The 21,952-nt window shown below is 34.3% G+C and overlaps 2 protein-coding genes across 2 annotated transcripts; both read right to left on the reverse strand.

Moving 5' to 3' along the window:
- Positions 1 to 5,500: 5,500 nt before the first annotated feature.
- On the reverse strand, positions 5,501 to 10,497 carry LOC129948082 (ras-related protein Rab-21). The gene is made up of 6 exons (XM_056058904.1): positions 10,145 to 10,497; positions 9,865 to 9,944; positions 9,664 to 9,751; positions 6,036 to 6,154; positions 5,883 to 5,973; positions 5,501 to 5,816 (listed from the first exon to the last, which is right to left on the reverse strand). The coding sequence occupies exons 1-6, from the start codon at positions 10,280 to 10,282 to the stop codon at positions 5,661 to 5,663; spliced, it is 672 nt and encodes a 223-aa protein (XP_055914879.1). The 5' UTR covers positions 10,283 to 10,497; the 3' UTR covers positions 5,501 to 5,660.
- A 2,687-nt stretch (positions 10,498 to 13,184) lies between these two features.
- Positions 13,185 to 20,331, reverse strand: LOC129947172 (protein twisted gastrulation). The gene is made up of 4 exons (XM_056057620.1): positions 19,606 to 20,331; positions 14,112 to 14,315; positions 13,908 to 14,052; positions 13,185 to 13,692 (listed from the first exon to the last, which is right to left on the reverse strand). The coding sequence occupies exons 1-4, from the start codon at positions 19,826 to 19,828 to the stop codon at positions 13,500 to 13,502; spliced, it is 765 nt and encodes a 254-aa protein (XP_055913595.1). The 5' UTR covers positions 19,829 to 20,331; the 3' UTR covers positions 13,185 to 13,499.
- Positions 20,332 to 21,952: the final 1,621 nt, after the last annotated feature.

Genomic DNA, 21,952 nt, shown 5'->3' on the forward strand with positions numbered 1-21,952 from the left:
TTTGCAGAAGAGGTTTCTTTTTTATTTTATATAAATTAAATAATCAAGGAAATTGTGGATCTCTTTTCGATTTTTATTTTTCACAAGAGGTTTCACATAAATGATTAGACTTGAACAACGAATGCGTCTACTAGGACACAAATGATGGATATACCTCAGAACTCTAAATTGTCTTTTAGCTCTTAGATTATGAACAAAAAAGAAGTTATTTAATTTAACCGCTCAAGTATTTGAAAAGTTAAAAAAATTAATATGAAAACTTCAATATACTCCAGGCAAAGCAGCTTGAAGATTCGATGAAGTCCAATTTTAACACCGCCCATAACTTGTGGAAATGTTATAAAGGTTAGGTTAGGTTAAAGTGGCTGTTCGGGATGTCCGGCACATTTAGTTGTTGTTATCTGCTTTGAGATATCAAGCATCTTAGCCACTTTTAATCTAGTGTACGTTGGATGTTTTTCGTGGCCCGACAGGTGGTAATGTTATTCCATCTGATGTTTATTTTCTTTTTAGCACATTGTTTTGGCAAAAACTTATATGTAGCGATTACCCAAACGTGGTGAAATAAGTGGTACCGTACCATTTGTGGTGAGCTCAATAATGAATTTGAATGTTAAAATATTACTCCATTTCTGTGTTATAAAACTCGACAAACAAAGTTAGACAGCTCCAGTTGTGACTTTAATGTTGCCACATAATTCGAAAATTCAGGTACAACTTTTCACGAAATCCAAATCCTGTGACTATGCCTATTTTTATTTAAAATGCAATTTTCTAAGATACTCTACTTCTTTATGTATGGTACCATTACATTTCTTCTACACATTTTAAGGTACCAAAATCCACTCTTGGCAAAACTCATTGTTAAAAGCATTACTTTTCTCGGACACACATAAGAAGTTATGTGTTTATTAATTGACTTAAATTTCATCATTTTCTGAAAAAAGTCCTACATTTTTGGATTTAAATATCTCAACTTAAAAAAATGTGGCTGGCCTTACCAGCTGTGCATAACTTGGTGCAAGGCATATCGATAAGCTTAGGGATCCATTACAATTAATTCTTCAATATATAAATTCATATTCTCTGAAGCAAGCATTGAATCTGCATACTGTGGTGGACACGTAAATAGCACACTTTACAAAACTCAGCTTTTCTCATAAAATAACGGGTTTTATCTTTGCTTTGAACTAATGAAACCCCAAGAGCATAAAACCGTTAGATTTTTCATGTTTTTTTATTAAAAGGTGGGCTTTATATGTGAAACTAGTCAAAGATCATTGTTAATGGTTGGTCATTTAATTAGCACAAGGAAACTTTCACTCAGAATTATCCATATTCTGATTGATTTCAGAATAATATATTATAATGAGGTGGAGAGGGAGATAGAGGAAAAGGAAGAAGGAAGGAGGAAACGGGAGAAATTGGTATCGGAGTAGGGTGCCCTTTGCATTGAGGTAGGACACCCTCTACTGACGTAGGGTGTTATCTCATAACGAGGTCGGGTGCTAGTTGTCGTTAGAAAAAAATGGGAGAGGTATGGGTAGGATCGGGTCGGTCAAAGAAGGCAACTCTGGAATGGGGAACTAGGATAGGGATTGGGTGGAGGAAGGAATGTCCGTTACGGTAGCTGCGGCATGCTTGCGGTGCACAGCTGAGCTCGTCGGATGTTGGGGGGGTCTTGCTACCGTAACCGGGACTCACTTCTTTATAAAAACATAAATCATGCCGAATATTTTTAATTAATTGTGCACTACCACCACTTCATTCACTTTTCTCGGCGGCCGCTGATGACGTCACGGCCTGGCCTTTACCCACCCTTCCTGGAATCCACTCGGCCTGGTTTTCGGATTCCCCAAAAGCGGACCCAGGAAAGTTCGGTGCCGTGGAACTACATTCCCGCCAAACCTAAAATTAAGTCCCCCATACCGCACCCCCCTGGAAATAACTTCCTATTCCATTTTCAAATTGGAATCACAACCGAAAAAAAAAACACACTTGATTCATAGCTTCGTTATTACAAAAAAATCTTAACTTTTTATTAACTGAAAACTGCAATAATATGTACAACGAAGATCAAAGAGGTAAAGAACAAAACACTTAGGGAAATTTCTTCGTTCTACACAACAACAATTAAAACAACAATGGGAGCTTTGATCGCCGGAGCCACGCGGCGAATCTTTGCTTCTCCAGCGTCCCGTATATGAAGAGTTCCCTATTCGTTTTTTTTTTGTTATCCCTAATCGGACCCTTATTCCCTACCTACAAAGAGCTCATTGCGGGTGGACAAAAAAAGGGGGGATGCAAAATATTGCGTCGCGAGGGACGTAAGAGGAACCCCTCTTCGCACTGGCGACGTCGGCGACTTCTTCCCTAATGAAATAAACAAAAAAACCAAAATCGCTGAAATTTCCCTATCACAAAACTTAGAAATTACAAAAAAAACTAACGCAAATTTCCATAAATTTGAAAAAAAGAAAATAACGGTAAAAAAAATTTAAATAAGTGAATGTTACTAAAAAAAAACAAAAGGGTAAGAAAAAAATTAATAAATAAATAAATATATGTATGTAAAAATTAAATAATCGAAAAATGAAATGAAATTTAAAAAAATTATATATATAGGAAGAAATGAAATAATAATTTAAAACAAAACAAAAAAAGGGATTTAGGGCAATAAATCCTCGTATTGATGACTACGTAGCAAAGGCACGGATGTACGTCTGTATAGAGCGGCGGCGTCCTGTGCGCTGCCCGCCTCGCCTCGAGGTCCAGACCGGATCCTCTGGCTCTTAAGAACTCTTTTTTTATTTGGTTGTTCGTTTATTTTAACTTCTCTTCTTTTTAAACTTCTTTTTTTTTAAAACTTCTTTTTTTTTGTTTAAACTTCTTTTTTTTTTTGTTTAAACTTCTTTTTTTTTGTTTAAACTTCTTTTTTTTTTTGTTTAAACTTCTTTTTTTTTTTGTTTAAACTTCTTTTTTTCACTGCGCGGGTGGACGTTCCACGGAAAAAGTAAAAAAAATTAGCGTTACTTGAGAGCCCGGGTACTTCACAGGCCTTTTTTTCCGGATAGGGAACTCCTCTGATCTTCCTGCCGGGTATGTCCCGCTGTCGTAAGCTGACTTCACTCTTCCACCTTTTTGGTATACAAAAAAACACTTAACACTTATTTGCTTTAAATAGCAAGCAAACTCACCCGCGCAGTTTACACTTCACTTTCAATAAATATAAATTTGAATAAAATTTCCTTTTTTTTATAATTTTAATTATTGTGTTGCAACACTTCTTTAATTTTTTTTTCTTTAAATTGCTTTACGTAAATATTATCACTCGGCCGTCTTTACTCGGTGATGCCTCCGGACTGATTCCCACCCACTATTTCTATTTCGGTTAGTTGCAGTCACCTGAGGCACTACTGTACGGACCGAGTGTACATCACCTCATCCTATACCTAATCCATCACCTCATCCGATACATATATCCAATTCCATCTTATGTAAATTAATTACCGTCAGCTGTTTCAACGGCTTCTACCTTTTTTATATAAATCGGATTCTTCTTACCGACGTAGGTTGTGTGTTCCGATAGAGCCAGTTACTCCCTCTATCAGTTAGCATTAGTTAACCTCGTTGAGGTTTGGGCCTTCGCTACCTTGTCAACCGGCTATGACAGACGTCAGATAGTCTTTGTTTGTTTTATTTTGATTTTTGTTCTGTGCGCAAGTGCCTCTGGGTAAATATTTTAATTTAAATTACAAAAAAAGTATAAAAACAAGCACGAGTGCGGACCAAAACATCAAACAAGAACAAGGAATCTACAGAAGGAAGGAAGGGGAGGAAACTTAATACCCGTAACTCCAACCTGGGAGTGGCAGGAATCCCCGAGGCCAAAGCTAAGTAGCATTTTCTTTCCTTCTTCCTTACCTTCTATAGTCTTATATTTGTTTTCCACAGGTATGGATCTTGAACACAGGGACGAGCTAACGATGGACGGAACGACGCGACGGCATAACCTCATACAAAAAACAACGTATCAAATGAAGGACGAGGAATGGAATATATGGTTTACAACTAGTTTTTCAAATCACATTTTTCTATTTCAGGAGCAGCCACAACAATATTAACTTTTATTTTAATTAATTGACCTGTAAGTGCTTATGCGTGAATTTAAAAAAAAAATGGATGTACAAAAAATTTGATAGACATGGGAAAAGGACCACATTGCACAGAGGATAAAAGGCAGATAATAAATGGGAAGAAAGCTCAAGGAAAGACGGTTTCGGAAATTTCGGAGCTAATAAATTTGTTCAAGAAAGCTTGTTTACAACGCAATTCACTACCTTGAGACATAAGGAAAAACCACATTGAGAGAAGATCATTTGATACAAAGACTTCAAACCAAATAAAAACTGATGTTGAGTTACATAACAGTATTTCTGTGTCTTCTCGGACAGGTGGCGGTTGAATGAAATTCAATTAAGGGGCTGCATATCACAGAAAAAACCATTCGTCTCAAAAAAAAATATTAAGTGCAGAATTCAGTTTGCTAAGGAACACCTAAGAAAGCCTCTTAAATTTTGGAAAAGCGTGCTCGGGAGTGATGAATCAAAGTTCTGCAGATTCGGATCAGATGGAAAAAAAAATATGTTTGGCGTCCACCTTACCAACAATACAACCCAAAGTACACTCTCAAAACAATTAACACGGAGGAGGAAATGTTATGGTGTGGGGAGCTTTCTCTTGGCAAGGCGTTGGCCCGATTTTCAAAATAAGCTCAAAAATGGATCAAAATATTTATAAAAACATATTGACAGATCATGTGATTCCCTACGCTGATGACAATCTGCCTTTGACATGACGTTTTATGCACGTTTATGATGCGAAGCATAGTTCTCGGTTAGTAAAATCATGTTTAGAGGATAATTGTGTTAGTGTTTTGGCCGGCTCAGTCTCCCGATCTCAACCCGATTGAGAATCCGTGGAATGACATTGAACGCCAATTGGAAAGTCAAAATCCCAAACATTTTGAGGAATTGTGGGGAAAATATTAAAAATGCTTGGTATTCAACACCAATAGCAAGGTGCAGAAAATTGGTGGAAAGTCTGCCAAGAAGATGTCAAGCCGTGAATGACAGCAGGGGTTTTCCAACTACATGTTAAGTAAAATGAAGAAATCAAATGGTAAATTCAATTTTATAGCACATGATGCTAATTAAATGTCCAAGCTATTATGACAAAAGTTTAATAACTCTGGTTCTTATCTCTATTTTCTTACAAAAATAACTGAAACTAAGAAACTTATGGTGCCCAATACATTAAGGAATATATGAAATTTAAACCTTAAATTCTCCTTTCACTTGAATTTAATAAAAGATCAAAATTAACAATAATGTGTGCTATTTATATATTTGTATTGTTTTTTTATACAAACCTTTTCTTTAATAAAAGTATTTTAATTAAAAACTCTTCAACTTTAATCAACAAAAAAGTTCAATAACAATTTTCACTTTCAAATATTTTATTTAAATTTAAAATAACGGAATAGAACAGAATAATGAATGAAGGAAAGAAAGAAAATACATATTAACAATATATAACAGTTTTTTTGTTTTATTTTTTTTTTTTTTTTAAATAAAAAATGCTGAATATCACATTTTATCTTAGCCAGTACTACAGCATCGTGAACCCGATGTTGGATTTGTTTCGGCACTATTATCATCAGAATCGTCTACAATAAGTCTATTAGAACTCCTAACTGAGTTATTTCTTTTTAATGTCGAAGCTTTAGCTTCTTTTACATCAGTGTGTTGAATCATCTTAAAAAAAATACAAATTATTTTATCAAAATAATTTCATTTTGAAAAAAAAGAAAAAATATTTACCAATGATGTAAGCTCTTGAAAAAGCTCTTCAATTCCTTCATTTAATTTGGCTGATGTTTCAAAGAATGTAGCACCAACAGCTTGGGCATAGCTTTATACAAAACAAAGTCGATAAAAACATAAACTATTGTATTAAAAAAAAAAACAACAAACCTTTGAGCTTCTTCGATTTTCACAGTCCTATCCTTTTCAAGGTCGGTTTTATTTCCAACAATAGTAATAACAATATCTGAACCTAGCATTTTTTTAAGTTCTTTTACCCAGTTTTTCACCTATTGAAAGAACACATAACAACGTTAGGTTAGGTATATTCTTATTGTTATAGTTCCACCATTAAATAAGGAAGATTATATTATTCTACGTCAAATATTTCGGGTTGTCATTTCATTTAAATCGAATAACTAACATCTAAAACGTAGTAAAGCTAATTTATTAAAGAAATTGTTTGTTCTTAAATTAATTGATTACGTGATGGTAAGTGCGTATGACTGTCTGTCTTGAGTTCAATCACTGCCTTTGCTAAATACAATTTTTTTATAGATACTGTTTCCTGTTAGGAATTGACAAACCTCCATGAAAAGTACTTCTCAAACAAGCTGTTCTAATTTGGCATACAAATTGTTGGTCCCCTGCATTTTTGACATTAGCAACACAGTATGGATTCAGAGGTGTAATTTAAGAACCCTAGAAGGTACGAGTATCGCCTTCTATCAGATTCTACTAGATGGTCAAATCTTTACTGCATACGTTTCAGAACCTCTGCCGTCTGCGGAAACCTCGCTTCTTGTTTAACCTTAAAATAACCTCTTGGGAATTTGGGAAACCCCATTGCTCACAAGCTACTTTATTTTTGACTTCAGCTAGCACTACAGCCCAGGTTGATCTTTGGACGCAAGTTATACATTCCACTAGCTTAAATCGATCTCTAGCTTGCTGTTTCCAGTTTTTAATACCAAGTCGGCGTGTATAGGTCTCAACTCGGTCGCTTCTCCAAAAATGGAGTCGGTATCTGCTTATTGTAATTGGTGGACTGTATTTAAACATAAGACGTGCAACAAAGTCACATGGGTGCACCCAGATGGTAATACCGAAAATCAAATTGATCACATCATGATTCAGCAGCGATGGAGGAAGTCTATGTGTGATGTCCGAAATATAAGAAATGCCGATGTGGGAAGCGACCATCATTTAGTTGTCATGAGTCTCAAATTAAAAACCCCGGCTGTATTAAGACACGAATGCTATAAGTGATCCCAACATAAGTCGTAGCTATATCAACACCCTTAACTACAGAGCTTTGTCATTACATGTGAGTGTTGACTCAGATGTTGACGAGATGTGGGGTGTAATTAAAAGTGTTTTTTATGGAGGCTGAATCCGAGACTACCTAGGCGTACGAGAGTTATAGACTCTTGGATATCCCAAGACACCTGGGAAAAATCGAGCTCCGTAAATCGTTGAAGCCGCAAATAAACGCCGAGACAGATGCTTAACGAAAGGCTGAATTGCGAAAGGAATATCGGATTGCACACAAGATAGTCTATCATTGTGTGGGACGTGACAGGAGGGTGAGGATAGATGGACTCGCTGATAATGCTGAAAACGCTGCAAGAAGAGGAGATATCCGAGAATTGTACCAAATAGCCAAAGAAGTTGTCGAGTGCTGAAGTGCCCCAACTTAACAAGATGTGCAGATCCTACATGAGTATTGACATCGAACCCCCTTCAGTAGCGGAAATTAAGACAGCGATTAATCTCCGCAAAAACAACACAGCAGTCGGGCTTGTCGGAGTACCAGCGTAATTCCTGAAAGCCACAGCAGCTAGTATCTTGCATCCGCTTATACAAACTGTTTGGGAAAACGAAACCTATCCCAGGCAATGGAAGGATGGAGTGATTGTTAAGGTGCCAAAAAAAGGTGATCTCAAGAACTGCAACAATTGGCGTGGTATTACCGTTTTGTCCGTTTTCCCAAAGCTAATAGCAACTTTAATCCTCGAACGGATAAAGGCTAGAATTGAGACTACACTCAAGAGGAATCAGGCTGGCTTCCGCAGCGGTCGGTCGTGCGTTGACCATATAAACACCTTTCGTATTGCTCTTGAGCAGTCTGCAGAATTTCAAACACCGCTAAACCTTATGTTTGTAGATTTTGAGAAGGCCTTTGACCGAGTTAACCGAGAATGTATATGGAGATCACTTCTTGGGAGAGGAATTCCGCCAAAAAATGTAGTTATAATTGAGGAGTCCCACAACAATGCAAGGTATTTCGTGTTGCATAATGGGCAGCTATCCGACTCAGGGTGTGAGACAAGATGATGTTCTGGCGGCCAGCGTCGGTACAACTGAGAGGTTTCAAGATGATTCAATGGAGCCCGTTTGAAAGGCTTAGCCATTTAGACTATGCCGACGATATATGTCTCATGGCAAATAATATCAGTGAAATTAACGAGATGTGTCAAACTTTACGGGTGAAAGGAGAATCGTGCGGTCTTAAAATAAATAGCAAAAAGACGAAAATAATGCTAACAGGCCCCCAAACACAACATCGTATTATTCTGCATGACACGCCTGTTGAAGAGGTCGAACAATTTAATTACCTCGGAAGTATTGTATCAGCAAATGGTGATACGGATCTGGACGTAAAAAGCAGAATAAATAAAGCTCGCGTTACCTTTGGTGCTCTGTCAAAAATGTGGAAATCCAGTCAAGTCTCCTTACGCACTAAAATGAGTTTCTTCGAATCCAATGTAAAATCCGTGCTATTATATGCTTGTGAAACATGAAAAGTCTCGGCCAACATCTCGAGAAAAACGCTGTCTGCGTCACATCCTTAAAATTCGCTGGCCACAAACAATATCCAACCAGGAATTGTGTCGTAGGACAGGTCAGAGGCGCTTGGACATCGACATCATAAAGCGCAAATGCCAACAAATTGGTCACACACTGAGGAAACCAAACGATGATATTGCGAAGCAGTCATTTGAATAGAATCCTCAGGGATCACGGCGGGTTGGAAGACCAAGAACAACATGGAGATCTACAGTGCTATCGGAAGCTAACTTGCAGAGAAAGACGTGGCCACAGTTAAGGTATTTAGCTGCAGATCGAGAAGGATGGAGACGTTTTGTTGACGCCCTATGCCCCGTACGGGGTTAGAGGACCTGATGATGATGACATGCCTTAGCCATCCTAACTGTTCAGTTTTGTTACTTGTGGCAAGTAGCTGTACCGATCGTATAGTTCATAATTGTATCGTGTCCGCCAGCTGTTTCTTTACCAATTGACACAAATGGGTTAATAGATCAGACGAAGAACCTTTCTCTCGAAGATACCAAGCGAGAATTCATTTGCCTGAAAGAGTATCCATACGGGTTTTGTAGGGCCTTAATTTAGGGCCTAGCTAGTTCAATGTAGCGTTTTTTTTCAAACAAAATTTTTGACGGAGTTTTCGTTTTTGGTTAGATAGATCAAGTTGGAATTGAGCTCAAAAAATGAGGCTTAAGCTCTTAACAAGACTAAAATGAATAAATTATAAATAGGTATTATTCAAGCAGATGATTCATATTTTTCAATGTTGATGCCGGCGGCAAGCTGAACTTTCTCCTACGTACTTTTAATTTGCTATTACAACCAAAATAATTATAGAGAACTAATTACTTGGAGAAGTACTATCGCATAATTATTCATATTATTAACTTTTTTGGGAATGAAGACATAAATATTTTATGATACTTAAGAACTCATATTTAGTGTAGAATTAAAAGGAATTATAACAAACCTTTTGGAATGAGTCTTGATCCGTAATATCGTACACCAATATGGCTCCATTCGAAGCGCGGTAATATATTGGGCCCAATGCATGGAATCTGATGAGTATTTAAAAAATGTATATTTTTGTTTATTTATTAAATTATGCTTCGTTAGTTAAATGAGTCATATTTGTTGCTTATCTTACCTCTTCATAAATGGCTTGTCTTACCTTTCTTGACCAGCTGTATCCCAAATATTGAGTTGGATTCGTTTATCGCCAAGGGTTATTTTCTTTGTTAAGAACGAAGCCTACAAAATTGAATTTAAACCTTAAGGTATCACAATTGCAACAATAACAACAACATAGGGTTCATTTTTATTGAAGGGATATGAAGCCAAAAAAATAGCTGACCAATCATTTTTCCATTTATAAATATTGAGATAAGCAAGAGAAATTATTCGAACAATATAAATGTGAAGTAGTCAGATAAAAGAAAACGAAGAATTACCTGCAGTGTACTGATGTGTTTATTATTGAATTTATCTTCGACATATCTAAGGACAATAGAAGTTTTACCTACGCATCCCTCGCCAAGTAAAACAATTTTTAGATTATAAGAGCTGCTTGCAGTTGCGTTTGTACTCATATTCTATCACTTTATGTGTTCGCTTATTTAATTATAATTATTGACCAATTGGAAATATAATAAACTATTATCACTTCATATCGGTGTATGCAAATTTTGAATACAAAAAATATTTGTTTTTTTTTTGGCTGATTGAAAATAAAAATGCACAAAAGAAAAACAATTTATATTTTTGATAATTTTCTTGTTTGACAAGTTGTTGTTGTAGCTGAGAAACTGACAATGTTGACATTTCGATCTGTCAATTAATGAATGGCAGAGTTCAGGAAATTATGAATATATTGGGTCTGTTCATTTTATTACGATGTTCGCATTTGACTCTTGAAAAGCGCTGTACTTTTTCGTCGCATTATTTCAAAACATTCTCATTTAATGGACAAGAAGAGAGATGGATAATTACGTCCAGTCATAGATTTTCTTGTTCTTTGCAATATTTTATAGATTAATTAGGCTTTTTAAGCTTCGTTTTTTTTCAGTTATTCTCAATTTCAGACTTTAAATAAGAAGAAACAAAATTAAAAGTTCATTTGACACAAAAAGCCGAGAAATATGTCTATATACAGTCCTCCTGATCTGTTTTTTCGGCAAAATGTTTTCGAAAACCCGAAAATCGTTCACACCGAACATTTACACGTTTTCATTTGACATTTAAATTTGTTTAACATTGTCTGTCAAATTTTGTATTGATGACTAAATTTATGAGTACAAAGTTTTGTTCTTCTCAAATTATTTGTAAAAATAAAATGAATTCTAACCAATTCAAATTAATTTTATCGTAACACTAGCTCGTCTAGAAAAAGAGTTTGAACTGAAGTTCTGGGGACTGGTGGAATGGACTCACGACATGCACCAACAAGAACTACAAGCTCACTAGGCTGCAGCTATCCTTTTAGTTCACTTCGACCGGTCCTAACAATTCACTAAGGAGAAGCTAATTGTGTAGAAAATATATCGTAGAATCAACAACAAACAAAACTGTTACAATAAAAATTAATTTTATTTAAAACATTTTCTTCTTCTTTCACAACAAATTCAATCCAAAATACTGAGTTTATGACTATTGCCTTTGTAGGCCAAACGTGCCTTCAGAATGGTCATATATTGTGGCCTTCCTTATAGGCGGGATTAAGAAGATTCTGAACGATTTCTTGTAGGTTCTTATGGTGGGAGCAGAAAAGGTTAATTCCTAGTTCCAGATTCGTACCAATATCATACTCAACCAAAGCGATCACTGAAGCTGTTATGATGGGCTACAATTTCTCCATGACTATCTCTTTGGCTTCTTCCTTTGAGGACTCGCCTGGTTTGCAAAATGCACTGAGGATCTTCTTGATGTTGACAGGCTGTTCATCAAGTTGAGATAGCCCTCTGTTGTGGTTTTATTCACTGGAACAACGATTCCCATATTGTGGAATGTTTGGCGCAAGTTTTCCTAGACGCGCAGCGACTTAGCCTCCACCAGAAATTTTCTTCCATACTTATTCTCCTCCACAAATGAACTTATCGTCTTTCTCATATCTCCCAAATCCTTTTGTTGAATACCGGTTCCTCGCTTAACAAAGAGCGTTTGAAACTCTGGAGGATCCTAAAACAACCGCCAGTGCTGCAAATAGTCACCGGGGCTTTTATTCTCGACGTTCACGCAGCTTCCTCAAAGTTTCCTTTTTTTTTCTCTTCCATATTCTGTAAATAAAAACAAAAAGAAATAATTCTTATTTTGTACGGAAATTGTATAAATAATATTACTTACCACGACCAAATTTATTTCATTAGCTGTTTTTTGTTTACATTAATTTGAGCGGTGAAGGTTTCGAAAGGTTTGTTTGTTTTATATAAAACTTGTGGTTTACCAAAAATGTATGACAAAACATGAGTTTTCGATGTAGGTTTTTGGTGAAAACTGATATTTTCGCGAAAACCTGGTTTTGGACTTGGTGCAAAAAGCCTATTGGGCACATAAACTGGTAAAATGAGTGGGAGCGAGATAAAATTATAAAATGAGAAAAAATAAAAATGATAAGAAGACTATCAACTCATACAAATAAGGTTTGGCAATAAGATTTTTCATTTTGAAATTAAAGGAAACTAGTTGAGCCGTCGTTGGAGCTACAAATTCGCACAAGAACTTGTTGGAAGAATTCGGAGAAAATTTTTTTTGTCGCTCTATAGGGTTTCTAGTGTTTTTTTGGGAAAAACAATAGATGTTTTTCTCATTGTAAAGAGGAATGTGTAATATAATATTTGCAATGCTAAATCTTTGGTTCCATATCATGATATTATTCATGATATATTCGTACAATTTTTTCTCTTTGTCTTCGATAATTCCAATTTTATTTATACGGTCTTGAATCGATTATGCATCAACGAAACGAGTCTTAAAGTTTTAGATAACTATTGAGAAATAAAACGGTCCAGAAACAATTCTTGTAGAACGAGCTTCGACTGTAAAATGTTCACTATTTTTGTAGTGAATGCTAATAATTTTAGTAGTTTTTAGATATCGATCACAGCTTCAAAAGCGACTTCTGCCAAAATAGTTGGCTATAGAAAATGAAACCGTTTACTCGAATCCTGATTTAACAACTATTTGTGATTAATGTTGCTCTTAATTTTAGATTTATGTCGATAATTATAGCTTTTAGCATGCGTCTTAGAAACCCGTTGAACTAAAAGTCAAAAAAATATTTTCTACAGTTTTCAATTAAAAATAAAGTGATTTATTTTACCAATGGAAAACTTAATACGAAATATTTTTAAACTACTAAGAACAATATCTCAATTTGGATAAAAAACAGTATTCAGTCTTTTTCATGCCAGTAAAAATTCTTAACCCCAAATTGTAAGGGAATCTGATTTTGTTGTTTTTCTTTTTATTGAATAATTTTAATAAAACAAAGTTGAACTCATTCTACTAAAGATTTTTTTATTTGTAATGGAATGTTAGCTCTATTTGGTTAATTTTAAATCAAATCAGCTTAAAAATCTCTGTACAAACACACATACAATTTTATAAATTATTTTAGCAAATATTCAAAAAATCAAATCAAAAAATAAATATAGAATAATTTGTAATAAGGGACAGCAGACAGCTGTTGGTGTTTCTTTTCAAAATGTAGATAAATTAAATCGTCTTAAATAAAGGCAAAAGTTATAAATAAGAACTTATAAATCAATTATTTTTAAACACGGCACTACAATTACAATGTTCTACAGGGATTTATAAAAACTGATTATTTACAGTTCCATCGAAGGGCCCCATTTCATCACCAAAGTCTTGTAACTCCTCATCAATATCATCCAAATCGTCTCCATCATCCTTCGATTCGGGACAACGTCTGCAACGACTTTCGTTTATACCATAGTTAATGCATGTTGCACCAACGCATTCACAACAGCCGTCATGGAACCATCTAAGAACAAAATAAAAACAGAGAATCTTAAGTTTATGGTTTTGTAAACAATAAAGCAATAAATCTGTTCACACTCATTATCCCATTTCTCATGCACTCAAGTAGGTACCAAAGAAATACCTGCTTTTGTATACCTATAGGTATTTTTCCGAAGACAGCCATAATTATGGTGATAGACGAAAAAGGAAAGAACCATATCACATAAAAACTCTTACCTATAGCTGCTGGCGCCAGTGCTTTGACAACTTTGACGACATTTATTCCATGAAATACATGGAGACAGGTAGATGACGCTACAGTTCACTGTAATCATATGATCTCGTTCCTTAAGTATTTCATCCGAATCCTGTTCGTTTGATTCTGTAGAGGTGAGTCATAAGGTTAGTTGGCAAATGAAAAACAAAAATTGGATAACTCACTTAAGTAGTATTTTACGTCCTTTTCCAACTTAGGACCCGCGAGAACGGTATCAAAGTCAACCGGAAATGTGACTATGTCCCATTCATATTCTTCTGGTTCAGATGTTATTAAAGCATTGAAAAGTTCAGGAACCCCGTCAAATTCTTCAACGTGAGACTTCTTGGACAATGCGTTTCGTGTTTCGTTAGGTTTCGGACAAAGCTCTGTAATAAAAAAAAATAAGGCCGTGTTTACAATTAATTAAAAATATATTATACAAAGGAATTTAATTAGCATTCTTTTTTGCAGTAGGTATATTTATAATTAAACCGGTGCAACGAAATCCCAGCTTATATATTAAAAGGATTACCTATTTTATTTTAAAAACGGATAGCTAAATTTCTAAGCTGCTAAGAGTGAAATTTCTTCAAATCTTTTTGAGGTACATTTTCGTGGTATTTTTGACATAAGCCAGTGGAATAATAGTTAGTGAGTAGGATTGTCAATGAAGTTATTTTCATCGGTAACTACTGCCCCTCTTGCCAGAATCCTCAAAGAGTATTATCCAGATTCGGTGAACAAATTATAAGTCTCCTCCATTAATGACATTATTCGCACATAGTTGTGTTGTAAACGTCACTACACCCTGATGATTAGCGAGCTGTAGTGGCCATCAAATATAGTAACATTTATGAAGGAAATAGTGTTAAGAGTTCACTTTATTTTTGAACACTATACTACTATTTGTTAAAAATTATAAAAATAAATAAATTGTGTGGCGCAACAGCCTGTTGAGAACTAGGGCCTAGTGACTTACAACTCTCAACCATTCCTGGGTGCGAGTAATGTTGCCAGGAAAAAGACCCGTATGTCTTTTCACGGGTACTGCCTCTTGCGAGGAATTGACAAATTCTCCAAGAGAAGCTCTTGTCATGAAAAAGTGCTTTCCCAAATTTGTCAAAAATTGGTCTGTTCTTTTTTGGAAAAACTCTCATGATTCGTTCCGGACTTTTTTCGTCAATTTTTTGCAAAAAGTACTTTTAATCGGTCCTTTTGTTTTTGTTGAACAGAGTATATAGTAACTAGTATACGGCCACTTTTAAAATTATTCTCGATATTTCGAAACACAGTATCCATGTGTTAAAATATGACAATTCACAACTTGACGGATTCGTCAGGACAAAAATTAGAAAGTTGACAACGAAATGTAGAAAACTTGATTTTGAGTTTTTCCGTGTGATTGTAAAGAGGATTATTTTTAAAATATTCTTATAAAGATAATATGGTGGCTTGATATAAATGTAAACAACATTTACAATTTGTTTCTGTAATTTGTTTGGTCCTATAACCCCAAATCCATTGCTCATATTAAAGGTGTTGGCAAATCTTTTTATTAGGTGTTATTTAGTGCACGGCCAAGCTAGTCAGTGTTCTTAGCTAACTATTGTAAAATTACCGGTAAGGAATACTCTAATGAAAAAAGAAAACATTATAAAAGAGGAAAGAGTCAAATTAATACATTGGAAAATATTCCATTCCAAGATCAGTGATTTGCCGATTAATACAATTTTACAAATCCAAAAAGTTATTTCAAAGGATTCATCGAGGTGGCAAACATAGAGAAACAAGAAAATGACAGGATTCTGCTATAATGACATCAGTCAGAAAAGACCCTTTTATATCATTTAGAGAAAGAAATACGAATCCAACTCGACCTGAACGCAACCTCGAGAACGATTCGGAGACAGCTGGGGGATTATTATGAAAAACGATAATCGTTTTTAATACGGAGTATTTGTGAAATTGCGATTACGAAAAACGATTGTAGAAGCGCGTATTCGTAAAATTGCGATTACGAGAAACGAGAATCGTAAAAAGACTTCAGCTTTTCAGCTTTTGTTTTGGCGGGTTACTGTCAAGTGTCAAACATTATTGTGTTTTGGTTTGCTTTTTTTTTTGGTTTTCATTTTGATGAGGGAGAAAAAATGTAAATTAAATAATAAATATATCAAAAATGTATCAATTGAAGTGGGTGGAACTTACGATCATTTCATTTACACTATGGTCACCTTTCCTATTAAAGTAAAGGTGCTCATTACTGGTCTTATAATTTTCATGTGCGTACCATCTGCACAACCGATAATGCCAGGAAAACTATATTTCTCATACAAATGTTGTTTACTTGTAGTTTTTTCGTCTTCCGTCATTGCAAATGACATGGCACACAATATTTTCGATTAAAATTGGTTGTGCCATACTAACAAGGAAATCCTGTCCGGTTCCTCTTTGATATCCACCCTCTGCCAGAAACTGAAGTGTTGCATCTAATTTCAATGCATTTGGTATTATGTAGAATTAAAACTTGGAAGGTGTGGATCAATCTCATCCAATGCATATTTAAACGCTTCCTTATTCAGACGAAAAAGTTGCTTGAACCTTGAAAATATTTTAGGAATTTACTTAAATACAACATGAACAAAAGTATTTTCATTTACTTAGGTGGAACTTAAAAGGCTCATTGTGTCGGATTAATCTCTTAACAGTGCCCTTGTTACACGCATTTTTCCTTCGGATTTAGATTCATCTTCGCTTCCAAGAAAGTAATCGCAAGCAATGAAAAAACATTTTACCGAACCAAATGAAAATCAAATTTAAACTTAAAACTTTTCCAACATCCACATTTTGACATTTGTAAATAGGCGTGAAGTTAGTTGCGTTTAAAAAAAATACCATTTTTCATTTTTGGCTGGTAACATTCTCTTGATTCCATTTTCGTTTCTCATAATCGCTCTACGCCATGAGTTTCGTTTTTCTGGGTTTCGTTTTTTCTGTCGTTCGTATCGTATTTCATAATAAGGACCCTGGTTGATGCTGGACTAAAATATTTCAAAGCTGTAAAAAAGCCATTTATTTGAACCAAAACCAAGCTGGCGAGGTTGAAATTTCCTCATGTTCACATCAACAGACCAGCCAAAGAGTCACTAAATCCACGTTACACCAAAGCTACTGTTAAACACGGTGTAGGTAACGTAATTGTCTTTAGATATTTTTCAGGGCATTATCTGGAACCGATTCACCAAAAAGATGATACAATGGATCGTTTAATGTACTGTGACATTTTTAAAATAATAATGCTGCAACACTCTGATCAAATGGATATTTCGGCGGTACAACGATCCAAAGCACACGTTCAATAAGGTCAAGACGTGCTTTCAAGAAAACCAAATTGACGTGTCACAATGGCTTGTACAGTCCTCAGATCTCAACTCCATAGAAAAACTGTGGGATATTGTAGATTGACGAATTGTAAGGACTTATTGCAAAAATAAAATCGATCTGTTTGATCAAATTTAATTGCTTTGGAAAAGTATTCCAAACAACATTCCAATCAATTTAATTGACTCCATGCTTCGAAGATATGCTAAAGTTATTAAAAACAATTGCTTTGCTACCAAATACTGGAAATACTTTAGTAAGACTGAAAAAATATATGTATGTGTTTTTTATAGTTTTTTGTCAGATCAACATTGAACGAATAGTGCTATATTTAATGACTTATTACAAAAAGAACTATATTTTTTTCCATTTAAAAATTGTTAATATTTATTAAATTTTAAAAACAAAAATATACAATAATTTAATCCTAAATTTCTTTTTTAATTATTTAATACACTTTACATAATGTTGGGCGGCCAAAGTTATGGAGTAAATATTGGAATGATATTCACTGTATTCAAAATAGTCCTTTTTAACTTCCCATAGGAAGTTATTGTTATGGGTCCGATTTGTCAAATTGAAAATTTTGACATTTATCGACGTTTCAAGGTCCCTAGAGTCGAAATAAAAGATTTTTAGAAAGATGTCTGTGCGTGTGTGTGTACGTACGTTTGTACGTCCGTACGTCCGTACGTTTGCGACGTTTTTTTCGTCCTCCATAGCTCAAGAACCAGAAGAGATATCAACTTCAAATAAATTTTGTTATACAGATAATAAGGCAGAAAGATGCAGAAAGGGCTCTCAAGAAAATTGCATGGGTGGTTTTTTTAACCATTAATTAAATTTTATATAATATATTGTAACGTGATTTAGAATAAGTATATTTTTTGAAAAAAAATCCATCTAACGGTTTTTTTTATAAATCAAAAAAACTGAAAAAAAAAATAGTCACCTCCAAAATTGTACGACTTAAATATGATTTCATCTCCAAAACAATTTTGTGCAACGAAGAATAATGTTTTTGACATCTGATAAAATTTTGAGCAAAATCTAATTGACAGAAAAAACATTACTCAAAGTTAGTAAAAATTGAATACCGACTCAAATATCTTTTTAAAAACTTGAAATTTAGGCTTCAAACTTGTTTTAACTTATAAGAAATATTGTTTTTAACATTTTGAAAAATCTTGAGAAAAATCGAATTGATAGTTTTTTTACAAAAAAAAAAACCTAAAAAAAAATGAATAAAAGTTGGTAAAAATTTATTTTCGGCTCAAATATCTTTTTAAAACGTTGAGATATTGGCTTTAATTTACTTTTATCTTTCAAAAAATATTGTTGTCAACATTCAGTAACATTTTGAAAAAAATCGAATTGACAGTTTTTTTTTACAAAAAATTGAAAACCGAAACAAAATTAACAAAAGTTGGTAAAAAATGATTTTTGACTCAAATATCTTTTCAAAAGTTTTATATAATAGCTTCTGACTAATTTTTACTTATAAGAAATATTGTTTTCAACATTAGGACAAATTTTGAGAAAAATCGAATTGACAGTTTTTTAACAAAAAATAAAAACCTAAAAAAAAATGTATAAAAGTTGGTTAAAATTGATTTTCGACTCAAATATCAAATATTTATTTATTTCAAAGAAAATATTGTTTTCGATATTCAGTAATTTTTATATAAAAATCCAACAGTCCGTTTTTTTCATAAAAAATAAAATCTACATAAAATAGTACGCAAATTTGGTAAAAATTGATAAGAGTACATATAGACAAACTTTTAAGCAAGACAATTTGACAGACGGAATGGGAAGTTATCAGTGTGGGTCGCATCCCCGCCTCTTTTTTTAATATCGTGTTGGTAGTCTTTTTTGTCTGTCTTTCATTAAAATTGTTTTTGCCCTGATGCATTTCAAAAAATTGCTTCAATAATGACAGATTGAAGAATTATTTATTACAAATGTTTAACACATATTAGCCATATTTTTCAATAAAAAAAACTTTTTTTTAGAATGATTTCTAGGTATATATTTAATGCCTGATAATCAGGTAAATTAAGTTTTCGAAATTATGATTGTCCGTGTAGGTTTGTAAGTGTTTCCGTTTTGTTACACTATGACAAAGAAACAGGTATTCTTTACTTTCTTTCAGGGTCAGGCGCCATATTAATCGAATTCCGCTCTCGTTTAAATATTAGATATACATAACATACCTACCTAATCACAATAATTATTATTCTATCTATAATTCAATAATTTTTTATTACAAGCATGTAGGTAAATTTTATTTCTTACCAACGCAACTACAGCACTCCTCATAATATTTCTTTCCTAAACAACTGAGGCATTCTTTGTAGCAGGAGCAATTTTTCGGTTCACATTTGCAACTTTGAGTTAACATGCATTTGGAGACAATTGACGCACAAACAACTTCATTGCACGATTCCACTTGACTTATAATTAGAATTCCAGCATACAGAACAACCAAGCACAGGGACACTACTTTGCGGAGCACCATGTTATTTGTTTTGTTTACCAAATTTTTAGACAAATAAAAAAAAACTATCAAAATAAAAACACAAATTATAGTAGAACTAGCACTTTTTGTTTCTTATTATTATAGGATGCATTAAGATTTATCTTTTTATAGCTAGTAGGTTTTCTTGCTTCAATCAATGCCACTTAACACACTTCACACTCCACACCAGATAGGTAGGTTTTAAAATAATAAAATAAACTAAGCTTTGCGAGCAGCGATCGATTGTGGTATATTAAAATTCCGTCGGAATAAAAATATCTATGGAGATAGATATTTAAATTAAATATTCAAATCATTCAATATTAACTGACAGGCGATTAAATAGCGTATTATTGTGATTGTATATATTGCACAGCAACAACTAAATCTTCTTTGTCAACAAGATCAAAACCGATCAATAGTGATCACATCTTCGTCTTCGATTTAAAAGATACATTATTAAGCATGGATAGCGAGATACAGCGAAGCGAGCCAAAGGCAGCAGCAGCCTCACTCTACAAAAATGCGGTGAAAAGTACAATACGGTTTTACTCCTCTGTTTGCTAAGAGTTGGATTAAGAAAAACAAACGATCTTCTCACACTACGTTGATCAGGTTCAAGAAGGAGGTACGGGGAAGCGGAACACAAAGTTGTTTAGCTACTTTATAAAACAACAGAAACGCACCTGTCCTTGTTTTTCTGCGGCAGAGTAAAAAGCTAGAAAGATTAAATCCAAACGAAAAGGTCGTAGGTAGTTACACTTGATCTGGTGATTGGCACTTGTTTCCTTCGCACATAATAATAATTGCGTTTTGTTGATTCATGCATGCATGACTTAAATATGATTCACTTCACGACAGAATACAACAGTCCTATGCCTATTCTATACACAGTTTAAGTTGTTGGTATGAAGTTCGTTCTCTTCTCGGTAAATTTTTGTAGCTTTGTTTTGTAGTACATGAAGTAGTATTGCCAGCAACGTTTTTCTGGCGCTACGTTATACGTCATTGTTGACAAATAAAAATGTTGCACCTATTTTAAAAACACAAAATACAAAAAAGTATGTATACGCCTTGGTGCATTATTGTAAACTCATCGCCACTTGAATAGGACACCCTGTACTCTCTTTTTACTTTGCTTATAACTCAAAAGCGGAATGATAAAATAATGGTACTTTGGCCGTTATCTTTTTGCAACTGTTTTCTTCTCTCTCTATGATAAATTGCAAGTTCTGGAAAAAACACGTTATATTTTTTTACTTTATATTAACTTTCGTCTTAATTAAAGCAATATTTTTGCGCCCTTTGAATAGGCCATGCATTTAGTTTAATCGTTATCTTTGTCACGCGGAATTGTATCCTTCATTGAACGATTATTTAATTTAAAAAAAAAAAACGTAAAATAGGTCGAGGGAAAGAGTTGACCGAGGCGGAAAAAAGACAAATTAAAGCATATAAGGACGCTGGCTTATCTATTGCCAAAATAGCTAACAAAGTCGAGAGAAGACAACACATGATATCCAAATTTTTAGGTAATGAGCTTAAATATGGGAAATACATGAAAGACCGCACACACATTGTGCTTACTAATGCGGAAAGGCGACTTATATTAAGAAAAGCGTCAAATTCTTACGACTCTTTGGCAAAAATCAGGAAAAATGTGGTGTTAAAGCAAGTCTAACAACCATGCGTCGTGTTATTTTGAAATCAAGAAGAAACGCATCAGTTTTTACCGCGCACATGTTACCTGGACTTCTGAGTAGCCTTTTCCGATAGATATAGCTATTATTTCCATGACCTCCGCAAAGAAACTCATTATCTGGACCGGCTGCATAACAGAGTTGGAGTTGTAATGGTTTGGGGAGCTATGTATTTAATATTATGGCACCTGCAAACTACATTTTGTATCAACAACAATGAATGCGTTGTCTTATAATGGTATATTTTTCCATACTTTCAAACCCTTTTTTGACCTCTGCCATGGATTTATCAACATGATAATGCGCCCATACCCACAGCAAGGGCGGATCCAGACTTTTCATCAGGGGGGGGGTCACACACAAGATGAGTTTTTAATCACCGCTTAAAAATATTCCCTTATGTTTTATAAAGGATGCCAACAAA

Source organism: Eupeodes corollae, chromosome 2 (genome assembly GCF_945859685.1).
Source record: "Eupeodes corollae chromosome 2, idEupCoro1.1, whole genome shotgun sequence".
Lineage (NCBI taxonomy): Eukaryota > Metazoa > Arthropoda > Insecta > Diptera > Syrphidae > Eupeodes > Eupeodes corollae.